Below are 27689 nucleotides of genomic sequence, written 5' to 3' on the forward strand. Positions count from 1 at the left end.
ATGGAGCTGAAGCACAAGGTTCCAAAAGTCTATCAGTAAAGAAGAGAAACCTAATAAAATGATAGAAAAAGTTTATGCTTGTTAGATGGTTAAGAAATAAACAAAATGCTCAGCAATGATAGCAGTGACCATTTGGACAGGCTGTAGCTCTGAGGAGTCCATAGGGGAAAAGGGTAGATGTGGAGGTGGTACAGATAAGTCTTTCTCTACTCATGATTCTTATTGTATCAGAAAATATACAATTTATATGGTACTTGACTTTAACAAAGATTCAAAGTTTCTTTGTAGAAATGGGTCCTGGAAGGGATGTAGCTTATAAGTTATTATGAAGATGTGCTGTGTTCTGCATTCTCGTTGTTTCTTTTTCTAAAACAAATTTTACCGATGTCTTCTATTTCTTATATCACTGCAGTAATACCAAATATTCCTTCCCCTCCTTCTTCCTGAGAACCATGTCTTATTTGCTGTTGTTTAGTTGTTCAGGTTTGCCCAACTCTTTGTGATCCCATGGATTGTAGTCTCCTTGGTGTTTTAATAGCAAAAGATCAGCTTTTCCATTTCCTTCTCCAGTGGATTAAGACAGAGGGTCAGTCACTTGTCAAGGGTCAAATAGCTCATAAAATTCTGGGTTTGAATTTGAATTTAGGTCTTTCTGACTCTAGGACCAATGCTCTATCTACTAAGCCATTATATAGCTGACTACTTTTTAGAGAGGAAAAAAAAAATCAACTGATTAACACATATGTACCATATAGAATAACTAGTGATATCCCACCTCTACAAAGGGATACTTGGGAGTAGGGTATTCTCTTAACTTTTATTTGAGTCCTACTTAATGTTTATAATTTTATTATTTTCACTTTTAATTTTTGGTGTGTAGTTGTTCTTTCTCTTCACATTGCTGTAGTTACTGTGAAAATTGTTTTCTTGATTCTTTTCATCAATTTCTTATAGATCTTTCCATATTTATCTGTATTCATCACACACATAATTTTATAGCACAGTAAATATTATTCTGTTCCACAGTAAATATTTGTGTGTCATAATTTGTTAAGTCATTCTCCAATTATCAGAATCTGCTGTATTTCCAATTCTTTGCTAGCACTTTAAATAGTGCCATGCAAATGTACATAAAGACATGTTTCTTGTTGGAGAAATTGTGCATAAGCAGACTCAAAAATTGTGCAGTGCTCAAAATGTTCTGTAACATATTAATCATGTTGGAACAAATCAAAATGACCCTTTTCCCTTTTGCCACCAGTGTTTCAATTTTGGGGCTACTAGGCTTGAGTATATTAAATAATCCTTAAATCTTTTTTTCTTCTGACAGAAAAAAGTCCAATAAATGCTCTACTATAACCTCTCTCCCAAAACAAATGTCATTATTATATTTTCCCACACTTAACAGTACTTAATTTTTTCCAATTACATCTAAAGATAATTTTCAACATTCATTTTTTAAAGATTTTGAATTCTAATTTTTTTCTTCTCTCCCTTCCCTTCCATCTCACCAAGACATCAAGACATCTGATGTAGGTTATACATGTACAATCATTTAATTTTTAAAAATATTAATTTGTGGTTTTATTTTTTGATTAAATTTTCTTATTTTATTTTATTAAAGTTATTTATTTATGCAAAACACATGCATAGATAATTTTCAACATTCACTCTTGCAAAATCATGTGTTCCAAATTTTTCCCCACCTCTAGATTGCAGGCAATCCAATATATATTAAACATATGCAATTCTTCTATACATATTTCTACAGTTATCATGTTGTACAAGAAAAATAAGATCAAAAAAGAAAAAAATGAGAAAGAAAACAAAATTCAAGCAAACAACAAAAAGTGAAAATACTATGTTGTGATCCATGGTCAGTTCTCACAGTCCTCTCTCTGGGTGCAGATGGCTCTCTTAATCACAAGATCTTTGGAACTGGCCTGAATCACCTCGCTGTTGAAAAGAGCCATGTCCACCAGAACTGATCATCGTGTAATCTTACTGTAGCTGTGTACAATATTCTCCTAGTTCTCCCAGTTCTACTCACTTCACTTCATCAGTTCATATAAGTCTCTTCAGGCCTTTCTGAAATCATCCTGCTGATCATTTTTCACATACCATAACTTACTCACCTATTCTCCAACTAATGGGCATCCACTCAGTTTCCAGTTTCTTGGCACATGTACAATCATTTTAAACATACTTCTATTTTAGTCATGTCATGAAAGAAAAATCAGAATAAAAGTATATTCTCATACTTCTTGAGATAGCAATGAATATTAAAAGCTAGAAGGATCCAGGAATTAGAATAAACCAAGTTATATCATCTATATTACTGATAATCTAACCACACTTTAAAACTATTTTTTGGAACTCAAGATTTGATATCTCTGGTTTAGAAGTCTGGTGGGATCCTCAAGGGTATTTCAAAAACTAAATTTATAATTTACAATTAACAAAATCTTTTAAATCTTTTCCCCATCCTTTATCTTAAAAAAAACCAGCACAATTACGCATAGCCAAGAGAAATATGTTATCCATGTTCAGAAGTATGTTTCATTCTGCCCTTTAAATATATTATCCTTCTACCAGGAAGTAGATAACATGCTTCAATAGTTCTTTTAGTGGTAGCAAAGAATTGGAATTTGAGGGGATGCCCATCAATTGGGGAATAGTTGAACAAGTTATAATACATGAATATATTGTAATACTATGATGCCATAAGAAATGATGAGCAGGTGGATTTTAGAAAAACTTGGAAAGACTTACATGGTACTGAGTAAAGTGAACAGAACTAGAACACTATATACAGTAACAGCCACATTATGTAATGATCAATTAATAATAACCTTAGCCCTTCTTAGCAACACAATGATCGAAAACAATTCTAAAAGACTCATAATGGAACATGCTGTACACATTCAGAGAAAACTATGGAGTCTGGATGCAGATATATACATACTATTTTCACTTTTTGTTGTTTTTTTCCTTTTCTTTTACAATATGATTAATATGTAAATATGATTAATATGATTATACATGTATAACCTATATCAGATTGCTTGCTGTCTTGGAAAGGAGGAAGAAGAGGGAAGGAGTAAAAATTTGGAATTCAAAATCTTATAAAAATGAACTATTGAACTATTTTACATGTAATAAAAATGCTATTAAATGAGGAAAAAGATGTCATATTTCAAAATTTAAAAAATTGGGCTGCTCTCTCTTGCCCTTCTCTGTCTATCATATTGTTATACACTCCAAGATGTATAAGTACATGTACAAGTACAAGATGTATAAGATGTACAAGAATACAACTGCTATATTTTCCAGGTTCTAATATATAATTTCCTGGATGTCATGGGCCCATATTTTCATTCCTGATCCTTCCCAATAACTTCTTGCCTAATATTCTATAAAGAGGACTGTAACTTTTGTCCTAAGGGCAGCAGGGCAACGGTCATCAACTTGATTACTATTTCTAATATCCTTAGTGTTAAGTGCCTCCTTGAGGCTTATACATATTTTTATGATCCCTATGGAATGATGACAACTGAAAGGTATTTACTCTCCCAAATGTAAACCTATGTGGTGCAGTGGATAGAGTGATGGACCATAGATTATAAAATAGGTATACAAATCAAACATTTACTGATCAAAAAAAATCACAAAGAAATTTGTTTTAAAACAATTATTTGGTATACATATAATTTTACCATTTATTAAAGACAAAAAAATTTTCATACTGAGATGGATATATTTATTTATTGTTACAAAAATAATGAAATGTTGGCAGAATATTTGATATCTTTTACTGTTGCAAGTTTTTTTTTCACCACCTCTACATTTAGTTATTCATGGGGCTGCAACCCAGGTTTTAAGAAACTTTGTTTTAGATTATGATGACAGGGAATTTTTTTACCTTTATTTTGTATCTCCAGAAATTAGGACAATGCCTGGCACATAATAGGCACCTAATAAATACTAGGTGACTAACTGACTGAGAAGGGTTTCACCAGACTATGAGAAAGCTTCATGATATATAAAAGGCTAAGAAACCCACTCATTTGGAAAGCCAACATTCCCAAGTAGCCAAGATAGGAGCAAAGTTTTTCTGGAATAGGACTGATTAAACACTTAAATACTACTTTTTTGGAACTTTTTTGGAACTTCCTATTTTTCTAATTTTACAGCCAAACGGGACCTTAGGAATCATCTCAAACAATTCCCTTGTTTTACAGGTGAGGAAACTGAGTCCCACAAGCATTGGGCATTTGATATAGACTCTTAGTCCAGACTTCTTTTGCTGTAGCAGCCATTTATGAATTGTGAATTTCCTGTAAACTTGTGCATAAGCATACAAATGTCCCTCAAGTCTTTATGACTTTCTCTTGATAGCTTTAGTTCTCTCCTCTAAATTATCATTTTCATTTAGGGTTGGAGAAATGTCTCCTTAGCTAAGCTAAAATTTGGCATTCCAAATTACAAATCTTCTCCTTACCCTACTCCCATCCCGCACCCCCACGTATAAATCTTTGAGAGCAGAAATGCTGCCAGACTCTTATCAGGTATGTGAACAGCCTGCCAGGAAGAATGAATTGTGGTACTGTTTGTATCCTTACTTCCCATCTCATGACCTTGTTTCTTCTATTTTTGGACTTTGCTCAAGGGCAGACTTCTACTTTATGAATGACTTGTCAATTATAAGGCTTAATTTATAGTTCTCTTCACTCACAATATTGAAAATATTATCTTGATCCAAGTTAAACTCCAAATTAAAGTTAGATCCTGTAGTCCTGTTTAACTACCTTTTTTTCTTCCTGTAATTTATTAATGAGTACTTTCATAGACCTGTGATCTCATTCTTATGGATACTCTGTAATCCTTTCTCCTATATAATTATTTTTCTGTGTCTTTACATAAATCTGCTTTAGCAGCTCAGCTAACCAACTAATCAATTAACAAATATTAAATGCCTTCAGTGTGCCAAGAACTGAGATAGGCCCTGGGGCAGTGAAGAACAAAAACTAAGTAATACCTGACTCTGAGGAGCCAACAATGTAGTCACACATATCAGTATATACAAAGATCTGCTCTAATAAGCCAAATGCTTTCCTGAGGTACTTTTAATGTGTTGGGGTACCACTGAACCTTGAGGGCAGTTCCTCTATTATTTCTCAGTCTCATTGCATGGCTCATCAGTGAGGTATGGGAGTAGCATTTCTGTGGGGAAAAGAGAAATAAGAAAACTTCACTTTCTCTTACAAGGATAAAGCTCTTTACTAAAATGCCTGAATTAAAATATCAAACAATATTTGCATCAATAAAATTTGACATTTAAATTTAGGTCTTACTAGAGTATTAAAACAAATCCTTTAAATGCCCTTTATATTGTAGATTATGATGACAGGGAATGTTTTTTACCTTTATTTTGTATCTCCAAAAATTAGGACAATGCCTGGCACATAGTAGGCATCTAATAAATACTAGGTGACTGACTGACTGAGAAGGGTTTCACCAGACTATGAGAAAGCTTCATGATATATAAAAGGCTAAGAAACCCACTCATTTGGAAAGACAACATTCCCCTGAGGCAATCAGGGTTAAGTGACTTGCCCCAGGGTCACACAGCTAGGAAGTGTTAAGTGAATGAGACCGGATTTGAACTCGGGTCCCCCTGATTTCAGAACTAGTGCTCTATCCACTGTGCCACCTAGCTGCCCTGGGAAGTATTTTTTTTTAAGTATATAAAAAAAAATAAAGTACAATGACCCAAGGACCACGAGTGCCTACAATACTACTTTGTGTAGCCCCACCAGTTTAAGGTGTAATTAGGAAATATTTAACAAAATGGATAAAAATATAATAAAACATAGGTAATATTACACATTTTTCTAATTCAATATACAACCTGTAGGGATCCTTTTATATACTTTAGGGACAACCATTTCTATTAAAGTTTGATACACTACAACATTTCTAATAGATTACTTCAGGAAGCAGTCCATAGCATTTTTGGATAGCCCATTTCATTGTTAGGAGTTTTTGTGTTGATCTGTATTTTGCATTATAGTAATGTCCCCTTCTGTCAAGTTCTTTCCTTTCCAGTAGTGCAAAATAACTCATACCTTTTCCACTTGGTCATCATTTAATTACCTGAATCACTCTGATCTTAGATCTTTTCTTCTCAGGCTAAGTGTCCCCACTTATGATCCTCTATGATGTAGTAGAGGGAGTGACAAATTTAGAGTCAGAAGACCTAGGTCTACCATTCTTTAATTGTAAGACCTTGAGTTTCAATTTCCCTATCTACAAAGGAAAGATAATAGTATTTGTATTATATACTTCACAAGGTTTTATGGAGAGAGCAAATGGAATAAAGTGCTGTGTACACTGTTGCCTTAGTTTCCTCATCTGTAAAATGAGCTGGAGAAGGAAATGTCAAAGCACTCCAGTATTTCTGCCAAAAAGATCCTAAATAGCGCCACAGAGAGTTAGCCATGACTGAAAGATGATTGAACAAATACACACACACACACACACACACACACACACACACATTTATTTATTTATTTTCATATGTTTATACATACTTGTGTCTATGTGTATAAAAGTGTTATATCTATGTAAGTTGCTATAGTTGTAGGACAGAGTTTATAGATTACTCAACAGCTTTGTCATTTTCTTCTTGAATTTGTCATTGTCAATTTTTTTTTTTTTTAGGGTTTGTCATTGTACCTTTTAAAATGAGATATCCTGAACTGAATAGGCGTGCCAGCTGTACTCTGACCAGCACAGGATGTGATTGATTAGGTTTCCTAGCTGGTGACAGCTAGGAATAAAGTCTTAAGATTTATTAGCTCTTTTGCCAGTCTCATCCCATTATAATTTGGTCAGAATTCTTCCCAAAGAGCATTAATTCCCTCTTCTAGTAGAGAAAGGGTTATAGGCCATTTTCCTGAAAAGTATGATCTCATAATTTTGACAATCCATTAAAAAACCCAAACAATATCCTCTCAAATGAAATTTCAGATTGTGACGTACTTCTGGAAAGAGCTTAGTGCCTCCATTCTAGTTCTCAAGTACAAAGGACCTATTTATTTATGTTACTGAAACCAATTTTTGGCATAGACTGGATAATCTCCTATTTTTCAGAATGGTTGTATAATTTAGTGTTTTTATTAATTGGCTCTTGTGGCATACTAAAACTTAGCATGTGTACCATAGCAGAATTACCCAATTTAAAAGAATTGGAAGATAAGAATACTTAGCTTAAAATTATACTGATCCAAATTTGCATTTTTGCAAGAAAGGAGTTGAGGATATGGTAGTTAGCCCATGGGTACTCCTTATGAGCATATCTATGGAAAGAAGTAGTGTGGACATGGGGCCAGAAAATTTTATGTTCAAATCCCACTTCTGACACACTAGCTCGTTACTTTGGGCAATCATATTAAATCTGTTTCCTTTTCTATGAAGTTATATGGTAAGACTAGAAGGAAAAACTTTGAAGTTCCTTCTTGTTCTAAATCTATGATCCTATAAGACTATAAATGTAGAATAGTAGGATATATAGGAGTCTAGGCCAAGATTGTACTGACCTTGGGCTATATCCTGGCCTCTATATAATAACTTTAAAAATAAATAATTCATACTATCAACTTTCTTATTTCTCCTAAAATTTAAATATAGGGTGTGCAGACTGAATTCTATTACAAATACTTGGGCTCGCTTTGGAAGCTGGTTAAACTAATATATGTATAATTGCTTTGGAGAGCTTTTTATGACGAGTTAATTTAGAAATGTTTCTCTTTGTTTAGGAACGCCAGCAACTTCAATTACAGCTACTTCAGCATGAGACAGAAATGTCAGGAGAAGTTGTTAGCACAGATTTTGACAAGAAAAGGTAAGCTATAATCTCTCGTTTTACAATGAATTGCCTCAGTGGTCTGCCATTTGTTATTGAAATGCTCTCTATGGGCAGCACTTTGCCTAAATAGAGCTCTCATTTTCACATTAATTATCCTATTTGGATGGAGGTTTTAGTACCTTGGGACATATAAATGATTATTTCAGATAACATGGCTTAATGGATAAATACACCCCTCAAAATAAAAAAGACCTGAATTTAGAGCCTGCCTGTGGAACACTGAGCAAGTCAATTAACCTCTTAATGTTCTAAGTAATGCTTTATGTTGAAGAGAAGATGATGACCTGCATTGGTGGAGGAAGTTTCCTTGTCTAGGGGTTCCCTATGTCAACAAAATATCAAATCCTGTTCCTTTTCCTCTCTAGGGAAGGTTCAGGATGGGAAAGATTTTTCATTATTTGATTTGTGTAATTTGCTCATCGAACAACAGGCTGCATAATTTTGATGAAAAACCACAATTGAGACTAATTTCACTTTCCAGATTTAAAAAAAAAATTTGACTATCTTTCTTACTTGTTTACAGAAAAGCTTACCAAAACTTTCTTTGTACAAAGTAAAATTACTTCCCACTGTCTGTTTTACATTGAAAATAGGAGAATGACACTCATTTGCAACAGAAATGTTGCTAATACATGGAAAATTCTAAGTGGAGCTAATGGTTCCAGAGAATAATGCTGCTTTATATATATATATATATTTTTTTTATGACTAAAGGCTTCAAAAGAAGTTATGGGATTTTTCTTTTTTTCAAGGCCAAGAATTTTAACTTCCTCTCCATTATCAGTCATTCTAGGGCATAATCTAAATGTGATAGATAAAGCTTGAAACAACTAAATTGCCCTTCATGTATCATATTAAAATACCTCATTAAAACCCAGGATTCCACAAAACATTGCAATCAAATAAATTCAACAAACTACTTATTAAATGCTGATTCTGCTAGACATTGAATATGCTATAAAGAAAAACAATAATGCTGTCCTTCTCAAGAAGATTACAACTTAATTTGGGCAAATGCATCTCACTGAAAAAATATGGTGGAATTTAAAATTAAACAGGAACAAAGGAAAGACACCAATAAAGTAATCTACTAATGTTTGGTATTAGAAAACAAAAATACTTAGTTACAACGTGACTTTCTTTCCTTTAGATTAGTATCAATCACAGGCAAGGTTTTTGACTTTTATAGCTGTAAGAATATTGAAGTTAGAGTAAAACAACTCAGGTTGATAAGACATACTTCCATCACTTTCTAGCCATGTAATCTAGAACAAATACCTTAATGTCTTTGGACCTTTGTTCCTTCTACTACAAAAAAAATGGTCATATAATGACTATCTTGCTACCTTGAATGGTTATTTTGAGGGTCAGATGAAATAATGGAAATGGAGGGCGTTCTAAAAATATGTTTCTATACAAATGTAGCTTTTCTCTTTCAATTTTGTCTTCCTTTCAACAAAATAGAGGTTGGCAAAGTTTGGTTCTTTTTTTTCACAATCCAATTTATTAATGGGTACTTATGGAAGTGTATCTACTGAATATATATTGCTAATGAATATACATGCAAAGTATGTCAGATTTCACATCTTGCTGGTAAGCTATATTTCTTCAACGATTTGACTATATGTGTTGATTATGTTGTCTCTAAAAGTAATTTAGTTGTTTTATATTCTCCTGATGTCAGGTATCAGCAGCTGGAGGAGGCAGCAGCTAGCCTGCGAGAACGCATTAGACACCTGGATGACATGGTTCATTGCCAGCAGAAGAAAGTCAAGCAGATGGTTGAGGAGGTAAGCTTTTCATAAAGTATTATAATGCCAGACATGCTATCCATGAACGTTAGCAGCCATTAGGAATGAGGAACCTTTGGCCAATTGGCCAGCTCTAGACCTCTGCTTGATTTCATCAGTTCTTGGGTCAAATTATTTTGACCACAATCATTTTAGTACAGGGATTAATGGTCCCTGGCATAGATTTCTGTGGCTATCTTATTCACAATGGAAATTTATGAGATTAAAGATTAAGCAATTGAACATTTTCTAGTAGTTAATCAGCTAAATAATTTTCAAATGGCTGTGATAACTTAGTTTCATATCTATAGTCCAGTGCTACATGGGGTATGATGAAAATTTATCTCAACTAGTAGTCACCACTAAATGGCTAATTTACTTTCTGTCTCTAACTTTATTCCTTTCTTTTTAAATTCTTCCCTTCCTTTCTTTTTTTCCTTTCTTTCTTCCTTTATTCTTCTTCCTCCCTCTTTTTCTCTGTCCTACACTGTGCCTTCCTCATCTATGCTTTTTCTCCCTCTCTATTTTCTTATACTTTCCCTCTATTTCTACTGCCATTGCTTTTTTATAGTAGCTATTATGTAAAAGTAAATGATATCATTAATTCCTATTGTACTTACTGAATAAAATTTCATGTTCCCTGTTCTTAACTGACACAGTAGGTAAGTCAAGTATTTCATATTTCTTCTTAAAATAACACTTGAAAATTGTTCCTTTTTATTTCTATAAGGTTCCCCTCATCTTTGGAATGGGGAAGTTCATAACCCCTGATTTGTGTCATAAAGTCAGATATTGGTTGTATGATACTGTGATATAGTATAACACTAGTTATACATTTGTGAGCCATTTTCCTTATACAAATTTTAAAATTACTTCCAGTGCTATTTCATTTGCAAACCTGATTAAAAAGAGAGACATTGACATTCTAGCTGGTTAGTAAAAATTCCTCAGGGTCTGATTCCCTTTCTCATAAAAAAAGTGGGGGGAAGGTTTCAACCTAATTAGCCTCCTGGTGCTTAAAGTAAATATTGAAAAAATATATATTTACATTGGGTATTGCTGTATACATTTGAAATTTGCTGATCATGTTTTGCCTATATAAAAAATGATCCTATTACTTCTAAGGTTAGAGGGTAGAGAAGGAAAGGGGAAGGGATTTCTATTTTGTTGCTTTAAAATGTGATTTAATTAGCATCTTGGCCTAAATTGAAAATCAAATCATTTCATAATGTATTTTGTAAGTCTTTTTTTGTTGACTCTGGCCTTTTAGTATTGTTGTTATGCTCTTAATATAAATGTAAAATGTGGCCAGTTACACATATTCTGCTCCCTCCCCATTTAACCTTCCCTTTCCATATTGCCTCTGCCATCTCTTGTGCATCTGCTTAGCTGCTCTGGCACTCCATGGTACCTGTACCATAAGAACAGCATCCCTATTGGCTATTGTTATTGTTCCCAAAGAAAAATGTTGCATTTCTGTTAGTCACTTACTTCCCAAAAATTGGGAATTTTTTCATGTTCCATTACAGCTTGTGAGAAATTCCATTCAATATTTGTCTAATATTAGATATTGAGGAAAACCTAGGATGCTGCTATTGGCTCCATATTCCCTAGCTTCTTTGGGAGCAACTTTTTTTTCCTTTTTGAGAATATTATTTTTCTTTTCTCCTCTCCTCTGTTATGTCACTTCTTAAATCGCAAATATTTAATGTTTGGTCAAATTACTCTCTACTACATGGAATAATGGTGTCTCTTGCTTTCATCAGAATATAGTAATAGATTACTAAACTTACAAGGACTGTGCTAAATTATCACATACATGTACATTTCTGATTGTGCTGTAATGCTCAAACTTATAAGGGCTACAGTCAAATTTAGGAAATTCATTTAAACAGACATTTCATATTGAGGCAGACTGGCTTTCATTTTCTTTGGTGGTTTGGAAATCTCTGTTCTTCATCTCAAATACAAAATATAACCAACATACTATTTGTAAAAACAAAAACATTATTGTAAATAATTGGAGGCCTAGGGCAAGAGAAAAGGGAATTATAGTGTATGTCCACATTACTGTTATAGATGTTGTTAGCCTATCCAATATCTCTAAGCCCATTTGTTGGAATAAAGTTACAGCCTAAGAGAATTGATGGTGTGTGTGTGTGTGTGTGTGTGTGTTTGTGTGTACATGTCAGAGGTGGTATTTCTGGCTATTATGTTGAGTTTTATTGATACATTAAGACCTTGCTTTAAAAATAAAATATTTTATTCCTGAATCAAGTGCTTTTGAGGAGTATTATATCTGTTCTTTCTTTTTAAAAAAATCACATTTAAAGAAGCATGTCAATCATATATTCCTTTAATTTTCTGTTTGCTTCAAGTTGCAGAAAAAACAAGTGTCTTCAAGTCTCAGTTGCTGTATTGTAACTGTAATGGCAACCTTTTTGGGTTATTGTCGTTCAAAGGTAGTATCTTGAAAGAACTTTGACAAAAAGAAATGCATCCAGAAGAGAGTTGATCACAATGATGTGAGGGATATGAGAATCATGTCCTGTGTGAACCACTAGAGGGGATTGGCTAGGATTAAGGATTAAGCCTAAGAATAGAAATGACATATATCTTCACATTTTTGAAGACCTATCATGTTGGGGAGAGCAAAGCCTTGTGCTGTGTTGTCTTAGAAGGCAAAATGGCAAACATCACAAAGACAGTTGTGGGTTTTTTTTTTTTGGTTCAGCAAAAGATTGAATTGTTTATTGAAGAGAGTTGTCCACTAGAAGCAGATGTCCCTAGGAGAGAGGATGGCTATCTGTGATGGCTTTGAAGAAGGGATTGCTCTGGAATGGGAGGCTGCACTTAGATTAAAAAATCTTATATACATATATTATGATGGCATACTAAAATTCAAATAGACATTAATATTTCCATTACTTTGAGAAGTTAAGTCAAATCAGCAGTCAAAATCAGATCATATTGTAAGGACAAACTTTGAGAAGCAAATGTGTTTGAGAAGTTAGCTGTGAAGTCTTGTTCCAGTGAGCCAAACATCTGTTTATCTGACTACAGAGTAAGTTTTTTATTGGTGGCAAATTAGTTGAGTAATTTCCCCTATATGGTATTGAAGTTTGAGAGCTCATGTGTATTATGGATTGAGGGGTCACACTCACTGAAGATGCTATTTTATTTCTCATATATCATTTTAGTTATAATGTCTGTGAAGAAATTCTATATATTAAAATAAATGCTTTCCATTTTTAAATCAAACCACCCAAAGTTACACTATTATGTGGTTTTCTGAATTTAGTCCATTCTGTAAAAACAGAAATAAGAATTTACCTTTTTGTATTAAAGAAAACACAGGAGGAAAAAGCTTTGTAAACTATTAAGTTCTCTGAGGATGATTTATATATGACCCTAACATAGAACTTTACACATAACTAGAATGACAAACTTTGTTATTGAGTAATTTTTCAGTCTTGTCTGACTCCTTGTGATCCTATTTGGAGTTTTCTTGGTAAAGATACTGGAATTTTTTTTTTTTAATTTCCTTCTCCAACCTCACTGAGGGAAACAGTTAAGTGACTTGCCCAGGATCACACAGCTAGTAAGTATCTGAGGCTAGATTTAAACTCAGAAAGATCAGTCTTCCTGATTTCAGGTCCAGTACTCTATCTACTAGGATACTTAACTGCTAGGAAAATAGAAGATGTCCAAGAAAAATTGGCAAGAGAAGGAAAGAAGGTGATCTCTTTTTCATGAAGAATGTATACATATATTCAGCTGAGAGAGCCAAAAGTTAAAATGACTTCCCCCAAAAGACCACCAGACTGAATTATATTTAAGAAATATATCGGGGCAGCTAGGTGGTACAGTGGATAGAGACCAACCCTGAAGTCAGGACCTTAGTTCAAATCTAGCCTCACATACTTAACGCTTCCTAGCTGTGTGACCCTGGGCAAGTCACTTAACCCCAACTGCCTCAGTGAAAAAAGAAAGAGAAAAAGAAAGAAATATGTCCCTAATTAGACAGATGACATTAGTTGCACTTACTTGGTCATTAGAAAAGATCATAAGGGTCATGACTTCAAATGAATATAAGGTTATTACATAGTGGGTGCTACTCAACTATTCTCTATTTCTACAGAGTATTTGGAAAGGAGAAAGACCTTAAAGCTGCGAACATGTGCAGAATAGGAACATTCTCTGGTCCTTCCTTTGTATTCCTTATCTGTATAGCCTTCTGTGGGGTAGGTCCTCCTTGAATTAGGCTTCATGCATTAGATTAGTCACCAGACTTCCCAAATGTCATTGCCTGGCACACAGTGAACACTTAATAAATGCTGATTGATTGATTTTCAGTTATTAGTGCAGCAGAGGAAGGAATGAGACCAGAAGAGAACAAATTATTTTACTATCATTAAAAAAGATACTTGCTTTTATTTGTATAATCTACTTCCCTCCATTAGCACATATTTTAAAACCCAAATGAGGGAAAGGGTTAGTATACACAGGAATGAACTAATGGGAGTGAATTAGCCAAAGTACCCAGGAAGATGCTTAATTCTCCTCCTCACTTGCAGCTCTGTCACCTCTGAAGGCTTGGGCAAAGCACTTAACTGCTGTTAACACCTCTTTAAACCTTCAGACTTCTGCAAACACGGTCATTCACACCTTTTCAATTGCGGTGACCCAGCCTGTTGCCTTTGCCAACCAAAGCATCACACTGGCCCATGGGAAAATAATGTGGAGAAGAAAAAAACGCTCAATTTTATTCAGACTTAGAAGGGAGAGGGAAGTATGTGAGTGGAAGGTTTTATAATTGCATATTTGTACAAATGGGTGCACACATTCTTCAGCTTAATAAAAAGTAACTTAAATCATTATTTCCATGGCACTTTCCATTTCAACCAGCAGAGAGCATTACAATAATGTCCTCTGCCTTATATCTCTTTTGTAGGTATCTAATACTTCTTTCTCTACAAAAAGTCAAGTCCATGGGGTCTTCCCCATGTGATCAGAGTAAGGATTGGCTTATGGCATAAGAAAAAAAGGGTATAATTAGTTTTTATTCATTAAACTAGATCCTTGGTGGGTTCAGAAACGCCTGGAGCTTCCCAAGATGCTACTTCACAGCAGTAACCTAAGCTTTTGCCAAGTATGTGCCTAAGTCTTTAATTTATATAGCTAGTCCTTCCTCAGTATTTCCTCTAGCTATGGCCCTTTCTATTTGAACTATATTCTAAATACTAGAAAAATCTCATCTAACTGGTTAGGCAGACAATCCAGAATCTGAAGCCATAAATGAAACAGAAACACAGAAGAGATGACCACAAAAGTGTACCCATTTAGATAAGTGACAGGGAGATTTGTCAGCATCCATGACCTTCATCTTCTCCTGTTGGAGAGTTACATCCTGCCACCTCCTGTCCTTCAGGAGTTCTTAGGCTGTCAGAGCCACGAATAATGACTAGAGAATGCTCTCTGTCTGGCTGATAGCCTTGTAGATAAATAAAAGTCTTACAAAGGCTGTCCAGATAGTTTGAGAGTACAGATTTTTATAAAGTAGAATGGATGTTAATGGTTAACAGGAAGCAAAGATCAAGTGTAATACAGTATACCTTGTTCCTGTGGAGATATATCTGGATATTGCCAGTGACTGAACATGATTTGTTTGTCTTCTTTGGACTGTGGTTCCCCCAGGATAAGTACTAGTGTCTCTCCAAACCTTTCTCCCTTAGTTTAAAATATTCAGGAAGTATCTATGAAAATTGGCAGTTCTGTAGCTTTTTAGGAAGGGAATAGAGTCTTAGAATGATGGAATATCCCAGTAATCTTCATTCCTGGGAAGGCCAAAGGTGGCAGATCACTTGAGCTCAGGAATTTTGAGCTACAGGAAGACTAAAACAGGTCAGGTGTCCACACACAGGGCAGCACCAATACGGTGATCCCTCAAAGGTAGTGGAGGTAGGCTCTGGACTGCAAAGGAAAGGGTCAGAATGACCACATTGCAATTGTAAGATGGAGAAACAAAAAAAAGAAGAAAAGAAGGAAAGAAGAGGAAGAAAGGAGGAAAGAAAAAAAATAAAGTAGTTCAGGTCTTAATGTCTTACTTCTTAAGTATAAATAACACCTTTGCACAATTTCTGAGAAATTGTTTTTCATAGAATGAACCAGGAGGGATCTTAGAAGTCATATAACACTGAAGGACTGGGGACCTGGGTTTGAGGTTTTTTATACTTTTTATAACTGTATGTCAATTGTATTGATTTCCTTTATAATTCTATTTATTTGCTTTTAAAAATCATTTTAAGAAGAAGACTTTAGGCTTCCTCAGACTGACCAAATGGTCCATGATACCAGAAAGGTTAAGAATTCTGATCTAGTTTGACCTTCTCACTTTATGGATGAGAGAAATGAGGTTCAAGTTGAAGGAAAGATCACTGGAGGATGATTTCAGGTTAGAGGAGACCTGAGAGTTGTGTTACAGAGATACATCAATGTGAAGATATACATACGTGTCCCATAAAGAATGGTAATTTTGGATAGAAAAAGACACGGCAGACCTGCTTGTTACCCATATCACAAAGTCTTTTAAAAATTGTTTTTATGTTTTCTTTTGTGGACTCAAAAACAAAACCTGCCTCTTTTGGTCAGCTTTTTGTACCTCTTCTCTCAGTATACTGCTACCAATCTTCAACAGTTTCCATCTTCAAAATCTCCTTTACCCATAGCATTTGTATACACAAACATTCTTTTGTTCTGTTTTTTTTCCCCCACTACATTTTTTTTTTACATAACTCTTTGACCCACACAGTCACTTCATAGCCTTTACCAATATACATTATAGGAGATTGACTTTAGCCATACTTATGCTGAATTTCAGACTCTGTATCTTGCCATTGGTCTTGTATTCAGTCTGTTTTTTTATTTTCTAAAGATAAGAGGTAAAAATCTGCTTTATTTTCTTTGGTCAGAGATTCATAATCTTTATCACTAGGCCACACAATTCCATTTTAAATGTGGGAGGGGAAAAGGAAAATTTCCAGTAGAATCTAGAACCCTAATCAACTGAATTGAACTGTTTCTAGATTATGTCACATGAGCTGTTCGCCAGATTTAGTCTTCGTTTCTTTGGAAGATGATAAATGGTGACCTGATCTGAGAAGCTTTTCTAATTACCCTGTGATGTACCATATGATGTTGGAAGAACATTCGTGGTGGAGAAGTGATACTTGCCCATTGGCATCCAATGGCCAAAACATTAAGGAAATTCCATTAAGAAGAAAAATCCTAGGACTTTGGTTTGGGAAATTATCCATGTAGTTAAATACTACTCAGAAAATTACATCCTGTATGCTGAAAACAGAGAAGTGAAAGAATCTTAAAAACTGCTCTTTTGGAATATTTCAGAAACTGGAAGCAGACTTCAAGGTTAAAAAAAAGAGAAAGGTCTGTTATTAAATTTTAAAATGCAAGTAAAAGCAGTATTCAGGAAGTGACATTTGGATGCTGGGTTCCAGACAATGTACACTTGAAAAATAAAACCTTATATACAGAATAAAGCTACAAACAATTTATCAAAGACATTACTGATGATCTGATTTTCAAATGGATCTGAACTAAAGAAGTTTTCCTTACAAAGTCACTCTTGATCCCCCTCCAAAAATAATTAAGCAAAAAAAAAATGCTCATATAGTTTTCAGTGACCAAATAATGTACTTTTACGTGGTGAGTATTTGGGAGGCTGTTGTGATAGATAGAATAGACATCAGCATTTGAGCTTTATTTAAGCATGAATTGGATCATTTTCCTTTCTGAAAGAGTTAATAATAAATGTCTCCCAGAATTGTGGTGATTAAAAAATGAGATAGCATATATAAAGGATGTTACAAATCTTAAAGCCTACATACAGTGTTTCTGAGAGGCAGCAGGGTTTGTTGCCTTGGGTTCAAGTTCCAATTCTATAATTTAGTTATTGCATGACCTTAGGTGAGCCATTGAAATTCTTTTAATATTCATTTCCTCATCTTTAAATAGGAGATAATAACACTTATATTAATTATCTTGCTAGGCAAATATAAGATTAAATATTATGTATAAAATGCACTCTAGTCCCTGAAGTCCTATATAATTATAGGTTAATATTTTTAGAGTTGCAGTCATGGTATTAGTAGAAAGAACAACAAAACAAATTATTATGATAATTAGCATTTATATAGACTTTAAGATTTGTAAAATCCTTTATATACACACTCTCATTTTATCCTCACCACAACTCTGGGAGGCATTTACTGTTATTATCCCTACTTTTACATTTGAAGGAACTGAGGCACATACAGGTTAAATTAAGGTCACATAGCTAGTCCAAAGGGAGATTTGAACTCTGATTCTAGTTATTTTATTCATAGTAATACCTACATGCCTAGAATAAGAGTTCTTATCATCTTTTTGACTTTGGATGAATCAATTATTTAATTAGCCTCTCTAAACCTCAGTTTCCTCATCAATAAGTGAAGGAAAGTGTCATCAAAATAGATAATCTAGCTTTAATATTTTTTGATTTCCTGAAGAAACAAAACATGTTGATATGAAGTAGTATCTTACTACTAGAGTAAGTGGGTGATATTTTCTCAAATAAGAGAGTTGAAACATGGAAAAGCAATCAGCCAATAAATATTTATTAAACACTTACTATGTGTCAGATGCTATGTTAGGTACTGAAATACAAAGTCAAAAGGCAGCCCCTTCAATCCTAAGCACTTTAAAGATATTTCTAGTATCTCTGACCATACTTTAATCAAGGAGAGGGTTTTTCTATAGGTCCATTCCCTTTTGGGGAGGGTTATATTCACCTCCTTTAAGTCTAGGGTAGGAGCAGTTACAGAAGACAGAATCCAACTTTGCTGATGCTACATTGACTGATTTCCTGACCTTCTGGGTGTTGAACCTACTTCCATCTGTTTTAAGGGCTTCCCTCAGCTTGACCCATTATCTATCTGCTTGAGACCTATTGTTTAGCAGAATTCTCATCCTATACCATTGCTAGCCACATCCCAGTATGAGGTGCCATTAGAAAATATTTATATGGAATGAATGTTTAGTAAAAAGAAGTGTTAAGATTCTAAGTGCCAGAATTTGTTATAGTCTTGTTCTTAGTTTAATTTTTAAATATTAATATATTCTACTCAGTGTGAAGTTTACAGACAGTGCCAGAAATAGCATATATACACAAGCTGTGTGTGTGTGTGTGTGTGTGTGTGTGTGTGTGTGTGTGTAATGGAAGACGATAGAGGCAGCTGGGTGGGACGGTAGATAGAGCTTGGAGTCAGGAAGACTTGAATTCTTCAGACACTAGCCCTGCCATATTAACTGTGTAAACTTGACCAAGTCATCTGTCTGACTTAATTTTCTCAACTGTAAAAGGGGGGTAGTAACAGCACCTACCTCACAGGGTTGTTGTGAGGATCAGTTGGAATATTTGTAATGCACTTTGCACAGTGCCTGGCACACAGTAGGCACTATATAAATGCTTATTCCCTTCCCTCTTCCTTTTTCCTATTGCAATTTCGTTTTATGAAGTACATGTAATATAGATGGTGTTCTTATTGTTCTCTTAAAAGTCGGACATGTTTTTCTTTTAAATGTTATTAAATAAATTCTGTTGTTCTACAGATTAGTTGCTCTTTTGACTCCAAATATGTGTAGAAGACAAATATATCTAGAAGGTTCAAACTATTCTTGGGGGGGGGGGGCGGAAATCAGGAGTAAGCCATCAATATCACTTAAGCAACGGGGCACTTTTTGCCAGTGAGATGAATCTTCTGGCCATTTATGGCTCTTACACATCCTTTGGGGAATGTGATCCCTGACCAAACATGAAAAATCCAGCCTCGGGGCCAGCAGGTGTAGTAGAAGAAGGCAACATGTTTAGCTTGTACTAAAAGCAATGATGAGATCTCTCTGATTCACACTGAACAAAAATCCCTTTGCCTTGGGGTGGGGAAGATGTCAGAGTACTGTGATAGATAAAGTGCAGAAATTGTTGTCAGAAAATTTGGATTCAAATAATGCTTCAGGCTCTTAGTGATAGTATGGCAAGTCATGATATTCCTTCAGGTCTCATTTTCTCAAAGGAGATTTAACTCAATGATATTTTAGTCCCCCCCTGTTCCAATAATGTAGGCCTAGAAATTATAGTAGTATTGTTGAAAACACCTTCTTTAGATACTTTTTACAGGAGCTCCCTATTCTATTTTCTTATCCTTCTATCATTAATTTATGGAAAATAGGAGTTCTATACATGTGAATATTGGGTATGATTAAAAAGAAAGTGAAAAAAAAAAAAGAAAACTTGATGGCAATACATAGTCATTGAAAATATGCAAATCTGCCTGATTCTGAATGAATCTTGTCTCAAGAAATTCATACCTGCCCAAACTAAATCTCAAGAAATTTGCCTTTGCTCCCATGAAAGCAGAGATAAGAAAGCTTGATACAAACATTTTCCACTTCTTCCTCTCAAGAGAATCTCAATAAGCAACCATCTTAACCCACAAACCCTTTTCATGTTTAAATAACAATCATCCATAATTTATTTTCCAGTATAATCTATGGGGTAGGCAATGCCACAAGGTCAAGTGGAGTGTGATATTTGACTAAATGTTCTCAGTGGAAGGAAAGCACAGTGTGAAACAGGGGAGTGAAAAAGTCTTTGCCATTTCTAAATGATTCATATTAATTTCAGTCGCTTCTTTTAAAAAAATAACCAGTTCCTGGAAAAATGATCTAACATGCTATTAAGAAGTAGAAGCCATTCACCGAGAACTTCCTCTTCTCCCCTCCTTTCCTTATTTCATGTCATTCAACTTTCTAACAAAAAATATCTCTTTCATCAACCTTGTCTCACAAGAAGTGGTTCTTCTTGCTGAGATGAACCCATCTATATGCCTGTGATCCCATTCTATCCCATCTCATCTTTTCCAGAATCCCCCATGTGTCATCTCCTCTCTCACTTTAACTTCAATCTCTGTTTACTGGTTGGTTTCCTACTGCCTTCATTACATCGTCTTGGGGAAGAATACATGTCTTCCCCAGCTCAAAACCATTTCACTTGATCCATCCACACCTACTGGTAGTGATGGTATGACTTCTCTTGTGATTAAAACTTCTTGAGAAGGCTGTCTACAATCAAAGCCTCCACTTTCTCTCCTCTCACTCTTTTCTGAATTCTGCAATTTTACTTCCAACTTCATCATTCAACAGGAACTCTTTCTCCAAAGTACAAATGACCTCTTTACCCCATTTAATGGTCCTTTGTCAACTGTTATAACCTTTATGCATTATTTGCAGCCTTTGGATTATTGGTGCCTCCTTTGTTGATGTTCTTTTCTCTCTAGGTTTTCTTTCTCTTGGTTTTCTTCTTATCTGATTCTTTTCAGTTGTTTTGCTGGATCTTTATTTCATCCATCAACTACAAGAAATCCCTAAGGATTTCTTTTCCTTCTATACTATTTCACTTAGTTATCTCATCTTCCATGTATTCAACTATCATCTTATATATAGAATATTGTGTTCATTATATATAGACTATGTGTCTTGCCTATAATTTCTCCCCACTCCAGTCCATCCATCCAGCAAATTGATCTTCCTTAAGTATAAATTTCATGACATCACTCCTTCCCCTATTCTTCCATTTCTTAAACTCCAGTGGTTCCCTTTTGCCACTATGATCAAATACAAAATCGTCTCTCTTTTAAAGTCCTTCATAAAAACTGGTCCCCTCCTACCTTTTTAGTCTTATATTTTGCTCCCTTCTATATAACCTGAAATCCAGTGGCTTTTTTGCTATTCCTTGAACAAATTTCCAAATTCCAGGCATTTTTGCCTATTGTCCCTTCCGCCTGAAATTTTCTACCTCCCAGCTTCCTTCAAGTCTCAGTTCCCATTCTACAAAAAGTCCTAGTTCTTCTTAATTTTATTGACTTCACTTTTGGGGATCATCTCAAGTTTATCATATACATATAAAACTTGTTTGTATTTTGCTTTTGTTTGTATCCTCATTGCTTAACACAATGCCTGGCATATAGTAGGGATTTAATAAATGTTTGTTGACTTGATTAAAGATTGGTTTGTGATCATTTTCCTGGCCTATTGGTCCACAGAAATTTTAAGAAAAAAACAATTACTTGTTTTTGATGAATTAAAAATTCATCTTGATTACCTTTTCTATTATTCCAATTATCATCCAAACGCAGTACAAAATTTGCCTAAACAGCATAGTACAACATAAAGAGTATGGGCTTAGGGATCTGAAGAGTGTTCAAAATCTGTCTCTGATGTTAACTATTTGTGTGACTTTGGTTAACCACTTGTGCCTTTAATTTCCTCAACTTTAAAATAAGGAGATTAAAATAGATGACTTCTGAGATTTGTTTTAGTTCAAAATCTAATGTCATGCATCATATAACTTATGCCCTTCCCACCTCTATCTACTATTAGACTTTTCCAGTAGAAGACCTAGATTTACTGGAAATTGGGGGTAAATATTATGGGGCTGGCTGTTGATTCATATACATGGTCTTCATGCCAGCAGGGAGGGTATGGAGTGATATGTTAGAAAGAATGATGGCCTATGTTTATACTGAGTTTCTGTATTGGGAAATTGTTTGGGGTAGTGGTAGTGGGAAGAAATGAATTCACTATGCAAAGGGGGGTTAAAGAAAAGCAAATGAATAGTTGTTCTGGTAAAGGATAGGTCACTTTCCCCAAAAACCAAATCCTAATTTTGATCCTTGGGTGTCAATTCTGAGAGCTGCATATTGACCTAGAAAGCCACAAACTAGCATTTTGCTGTATTACATTTATATTTATTTTGTTAAACATTTATCAATTACATTTTAACCTGGTTCAGGCTATGAACATAAGTTCAACACCTTTGTTCTAAACCAAACATGTATTATTTCTTAAGACCTTAGCCCCAGATATCTCACTGGAAGAGAAAGTTCTGCACAAGTCCTAATAGAGAATCTTAAGCTGTGATCTATGGACCATTCCAAGAGTGAGAATATAGATTTCAGGGAGGCATAAACTTGGATGGGTTTTAAAAAATACATTTTTATTTCAATTTAACGTCCTTTATAATTATATGTATTTGATTTTGTGCATTTAAAAATGTTATTTTAAGAAGGGATTTGTAGGCTTCCCTAGATTGCCAACAGGGTCTGTGACACAGAAAAGGTTAAGAAGTTATTACTTCTAGGTCCTAAACTCAAAGACTTTGAAGTAGAAGATTCTTTCCCCCATTATTCAGCAATAGTTTTGTAGGTCTCCTTGTAAATGAAACATTCAATAGATGGTTAGAAGCTACAGGAATTTCATCCTCCAAGCTCCCAGTCACCACCCTGTCCCCTCCCCCTACTCCCCACCCCTAGCAAAAGGCTGAAGAAACAGAAAAGGAGTAAGGGAAAAAAGCAACCTATATCTCCTCTATTCAAAGTGATCAAAAGCAATGCATTTCTGGAGATCTCCCCATCTTCCCCCATCCTATAGTAGTTTCTAATGTTTTACAAAACTGGTATAAGTAGACTGTCCTCTGTCACCCAGTTCTATTTTAATTTAGTTCAGTTTAAGAGTACAAATAGATTTTTTTTATGTATAGGTATTTTCTTCCTGTAATGATTATAAAGTTGATAAGGAAAATCTGCCTATCAGTGCCCTATGAGTAATGAAGTATCTCTTACTTTATGAGGTTATATTTGAGTGTAATAAAGTATTTTGGCCGGGGGGGATTTAAAAAAAATCTCTTTTTACAAGAAATTCAGTGACAGAACAATTCTGATGTCACAGGGAGAACCACCATTTTCCTCTTTTTGGTGGTTATACATTCTCTGTGAATGTGTCCAAGCCATAAAATCAATTTATACCTCTTTGTATCATTTGTATACACCTAAGGATGATTTTTAGGTGCTTCAGAGGATTGGATTTAATATTTTATTGTGTTGCCTACTTTAAAAAGGAATGGAACATATCATGAGCCTAAAATAAAAGTCAAACAAAAGTAGATTATTTTACTTTGGAAGACAGTTTCATCTTGAGCCCTTTAAATGGCATAATTCTATTACTATACATTACTCGGAACTTAATAGAAAAAAATTGATTAAAATATGAGCACTGTTCGTTGTATGTGCCCTGGCTGAATGCCACAAGACACATTAATTGAAAATGAATTTTCACAAACCCAATCAGGCATCATGAAGATGAAAAATGTACCTTTTTACCCCTTTCTTTCATTGATTTTTCATTTTCCCCTCTTAACTTCATTTAGCAATTTTTCAGTTTCACTTTGTTCATGCTTTAATTCATTCCATCCTTTTCCTCTCAATTGGGGTATTATAACTTTTTTCCCCTCCTTGTTAAGCTACTTTCTTGTAGTATATTACAGCAGGGCAAATTCTGATAACTTAATAGCTGATTTCGTTCTCCCCATATGGTTTATTTCAGGAAAAAGGTTTAGTATTTCCATTATTTTTTAAACTTGCTTCCTGAGGTCATTTTTTATCATGAGGATTCTATTTTTTAACATAAAAATAAATGCTTAAAGTACAATCATTTTAATATAATTAAATTAATTATTTAATTAATATAATAAAATTAATATAAATTTAAAAATTAATGTAATTAGGGGCAGATGTAATAATGAAACCTTTCCTGTGAAGAGAATGAAATATGGATTTGTCTCATTATATGTGGAAGTTTCAAAGTAGTTTGAGTGAGGTTTGAGGTTCCAAAGTATAAGACAAGGAAGAGCTGAACACCACAAGACAAACAGCATGAGAAGGAAGTCAGCAGAAAGTAATGCTTTTTATTGAGGGGAAATTTAATAAAGGGCAGTCAGGAAGGATGGAAACAGATCAAGTCCTTAGGGGTCCTTAGGTGAAATAAGGTACCCCAAACTAGTAGAGCCACTTGGGTTTATGTAGTATTCCAGGCAGTGGAGGGGAAAGATAAGGAGCCTGGACCTGAATACAGGTCAAGGTTTGGGGGTAAGAACTGATTCATACTTGGGGGGTAGGGGAAGGGTTTGGGAAATCTGAAAAAATTAGTAAATGATAGGGTAATCCTACCAGGATGCATTATAATGCAGGGGATAGAGTGCTGGCCTGGGCCAAAAAGGCTCAGCTTCCTGAGTTCAAATCCAGCCTCAACCATTTCCTAGGTGTGTGATCCTGGGCAAGTCATTTAACTCTATTTGCCTCAGTTTCCTTATCTATAAAATGAGTTGGAGGAAGAAATGGCAAACCACTCTGATATCTTTGCCAAGAAATCCCCAAACATGGTCACAGAGAATCAGATATGAATTATCAACAATATTATAGGAGTGAAATCTATCAATCAGGCACTCTAGCATGAGATAAAGCTGAAGTAGAATGTTCTTTTATGTTTCTGTCTTTATGAAAAGCTAAATATCTATTGTTAAGAGTGAGCATTCCTCATTCAGTACCAGTGGCAAAATGTCTCTCAAAATCCTCCATAAAGCATTATATTACAATTGATATTCATATAGTCTTTTCTTTTTTTAAAATAGTATTTTCTTCTTTCAAATATAGTTTTCATCTCTGCAAAATCTCATGTTCCAAGTTTTTCTCCTCTCCCTCCCCAAGACAGCAAGCAATCCAATATAGGTTAAATTTTTCTGAACATATTTCCATATTTGTCATGTTGAACAAGAAAAATCAGATCAAAAGGGAAAAAAACATGAAAAAAAAAAACAACAAAAAGGTGAAAATACCATGCTTTCATATGATCTTTTATTTTTCACAGGCTTAGGCATATGTACAAAATTTTATTTACAATTAGAAAAACTGGATATCAATCATGACACTGAATTATCGAGTTACATCATGATCTACCACATATTTAAAAGGATTAAACAGTGGCTCTGCCATTTATTAATAGAGTGATTCTGGGAAAATAAAATTTCCTGGGTCTCAGTTTCCTTACCTATAAAATTCAAGAGCTGGACTAGGTTACCCCTAAGGTTCATTTTAGCTCTAAATTTGTGCTCCCAAGTCTCAGATAACAAAAAAACTTACATGACTATGAAACTAAAAGTTACCTTGGGCAGCTAGAGAGCATAGTACTTAGAGCACTACTTTTGGCGTCAGGAAGACTCATCAATTTGAGTTCAAATTTGACTTCAACACTTAGTAGCCATGTGATCCTGGGCAAGTCACTTAATTCTGTTTGTCTCAGTTTCCTCCTCTGTAAAATGAGCTGGAGAAAGAATACTGAGAACATCTTTGCCAAGAAAATCACAAAGTTGCATACCACTGAGCAACAACAAAAAAAGCTACTTCATCACTGGTTTATGATAAAGTTACTTAAATTTTTTACTTTAAAAACTTGTTAAACTGGTTTTTATAAATATTCTCTTCTGCTAGAAATGCAAGCTTTCTCTTCTAGAAAAATTAATTGCTTTAATCTGCAAATTCCAAGCTTTATTTCCCGAGATGAGATGTAAGCTTTTTTGGAAATCCATTTCTTTTATTTAATTCTACTAAATTTATCCACATTTAAATTTTAACTTTTACTCATATCTTCTTGGAGATTGCTCTGTGAGAGGAGACACAGTTCTGTTTTTTTATAGATAGACAACAAAATTACTCTTTTCTGATTGAAAAGTCATGCTATGGAGAGAGTTTGTGGAGAGAATCTAGTACCTTTCTCCCTGTGTTGGCCAATGAGACAAAGAAAATGCTGAGGAGAGCAGAACAGCAATAGATCTTCATAGTCAATAAGAAGGATGTAAAAGTGGGGTAAGGTAGTTTCTTCGTCTAGCTAGAATGGGATAAAGCTGTTGGCAAGTATGCAGAACTAGTTTTTGACATAAAACTAACTTGATATCTTGGAAATGAAATTCTAGAAAAAGGTACTGTGCCCATAAAGTATCCAAATATAAGATAAAGATTCAGAGTGAGTTAGAAATGAGCATAAAATGAGAGAAATGATACCTAAGACAAAGGCTAGACCTGTGCTTTATAACAATTTGGCATAGTGAGTAAATTGTACCTAGATATTTTTGATTTTAGAAACTTAATTTCCAAGGTTTAGCCATTTTTAGTAGTCATTTTTAAGGAAAAATAAGCCAACCAAACAAAACCCAGGAAAAAAAATTTGAACAAACCTACAGTTCTAATTTCTTTCAGATAATTCTTCTATAGCACAGGGCCTGGTAGTTTGTACTAAGCCACCTACTACCACTTGGTGGCAGCTTAACCTAATTAGAGAGCGCTTTCTTTTGAATGTTGTATAAAACTGTTTAAATTTAAACAGGAAATCTAAACTAATAAAGTGATTACTGCAAACATGCATGCTGGTAATGTGCTGCCCCAGATTGTAATCACAGAATTCTTGGGGTTATAGATCGAAGAGATGTCTAGTACTTTAAAGCTTCCCCAGGAATTTTGTTCCATATGAGGTTAGCCACTGAAATTCAAGACAGGCTTTCTAAGCGTGGGCCCTTTCTAATTCAGGCAACTATTCCAGTCATCACAGAAAAGGTTAAGTAAGGAAGGCATGATCAGAGTGTGCTTTTTGGGATCAGCCTTAATGAGAATAGATGCCATTAAAAATATCAAAAATTAAGCTTCTCTTCTAGTGAGTAGTTCTATTTCTGCTGTTCCCAGTTCTATTTCTGCTGTTCCTCATCTCTTTTCTTTTCTTTTTAGTTTGTCATAAATGTAATATTCTTCTAACTTTATATAATTATTTATCACTACACTGCTTCCCTTTACTCACAATGTATTATTATGTTTTTTTTTAATTAAAGCTAATTTTTTAGAGGGGTTTTTTTTTGTGAGAGATAATCTAGGTGTTGTAATAGTTAGACTTCTGCATTTGGAGTAAGGAAGATCTGAGTTTAAGCCTCAGATATTTACTATTTGTGTGATCCTGAGGAAATCACTTAATCTTTG

At 34.5% G+C, this 27689-nt stretch overlaps 1 protein-coding gene across 2 annotated transcripts in view; it reads left to right on the top strand.

The window, feature by feature from the left end:
- The window catches only part of MYZAP (myocardial zonula adherens protein), a 101945-nt gene that overhangs the window by 59620 nt on the left and 14636 nt on the right, over positions 1–27689 (top strand). Inside the window, exons 9-11 of one of the 2 annotated variants that reach the window (XM_074294625.1) lie at positions 7821–7906; positions 9615–9720; positions 16806–16960. In XM_074294625.1, the coding sequence (XP_074150726.1) occupies positions 7821–7906; positions 9615–9720; positions 16806–16859 (246 nt within the window). In that variant the 3' untranslated portion in view covers positions 16860–16960. Of the gene's footprint in view, positions 1–7820; positions 7907–9614; positions 9721–16805; positions 16961–27689 lie in introns of those variants that run through there. The other variant, XM_074294624.1, reaches the window with a different exon arrangement.

This window comes from Sminthopsis crassicaudata, chromosome 2, assembly GCF_048593235.1.
Source record: "Sminthopsis crassicaudata isolate SCR6 chromosome 2, ASM4859323v1, whole genome shotgun sequence".
In the NCBI taxonomy this organism is placed as follows: domain Eukaryota; kingdom Metazoa; phylum Chordata; class Mammalia; order Dasyuromorphia; family Dasyuridae; genus Sminthopsis; species Sminthopsis crassicaudata.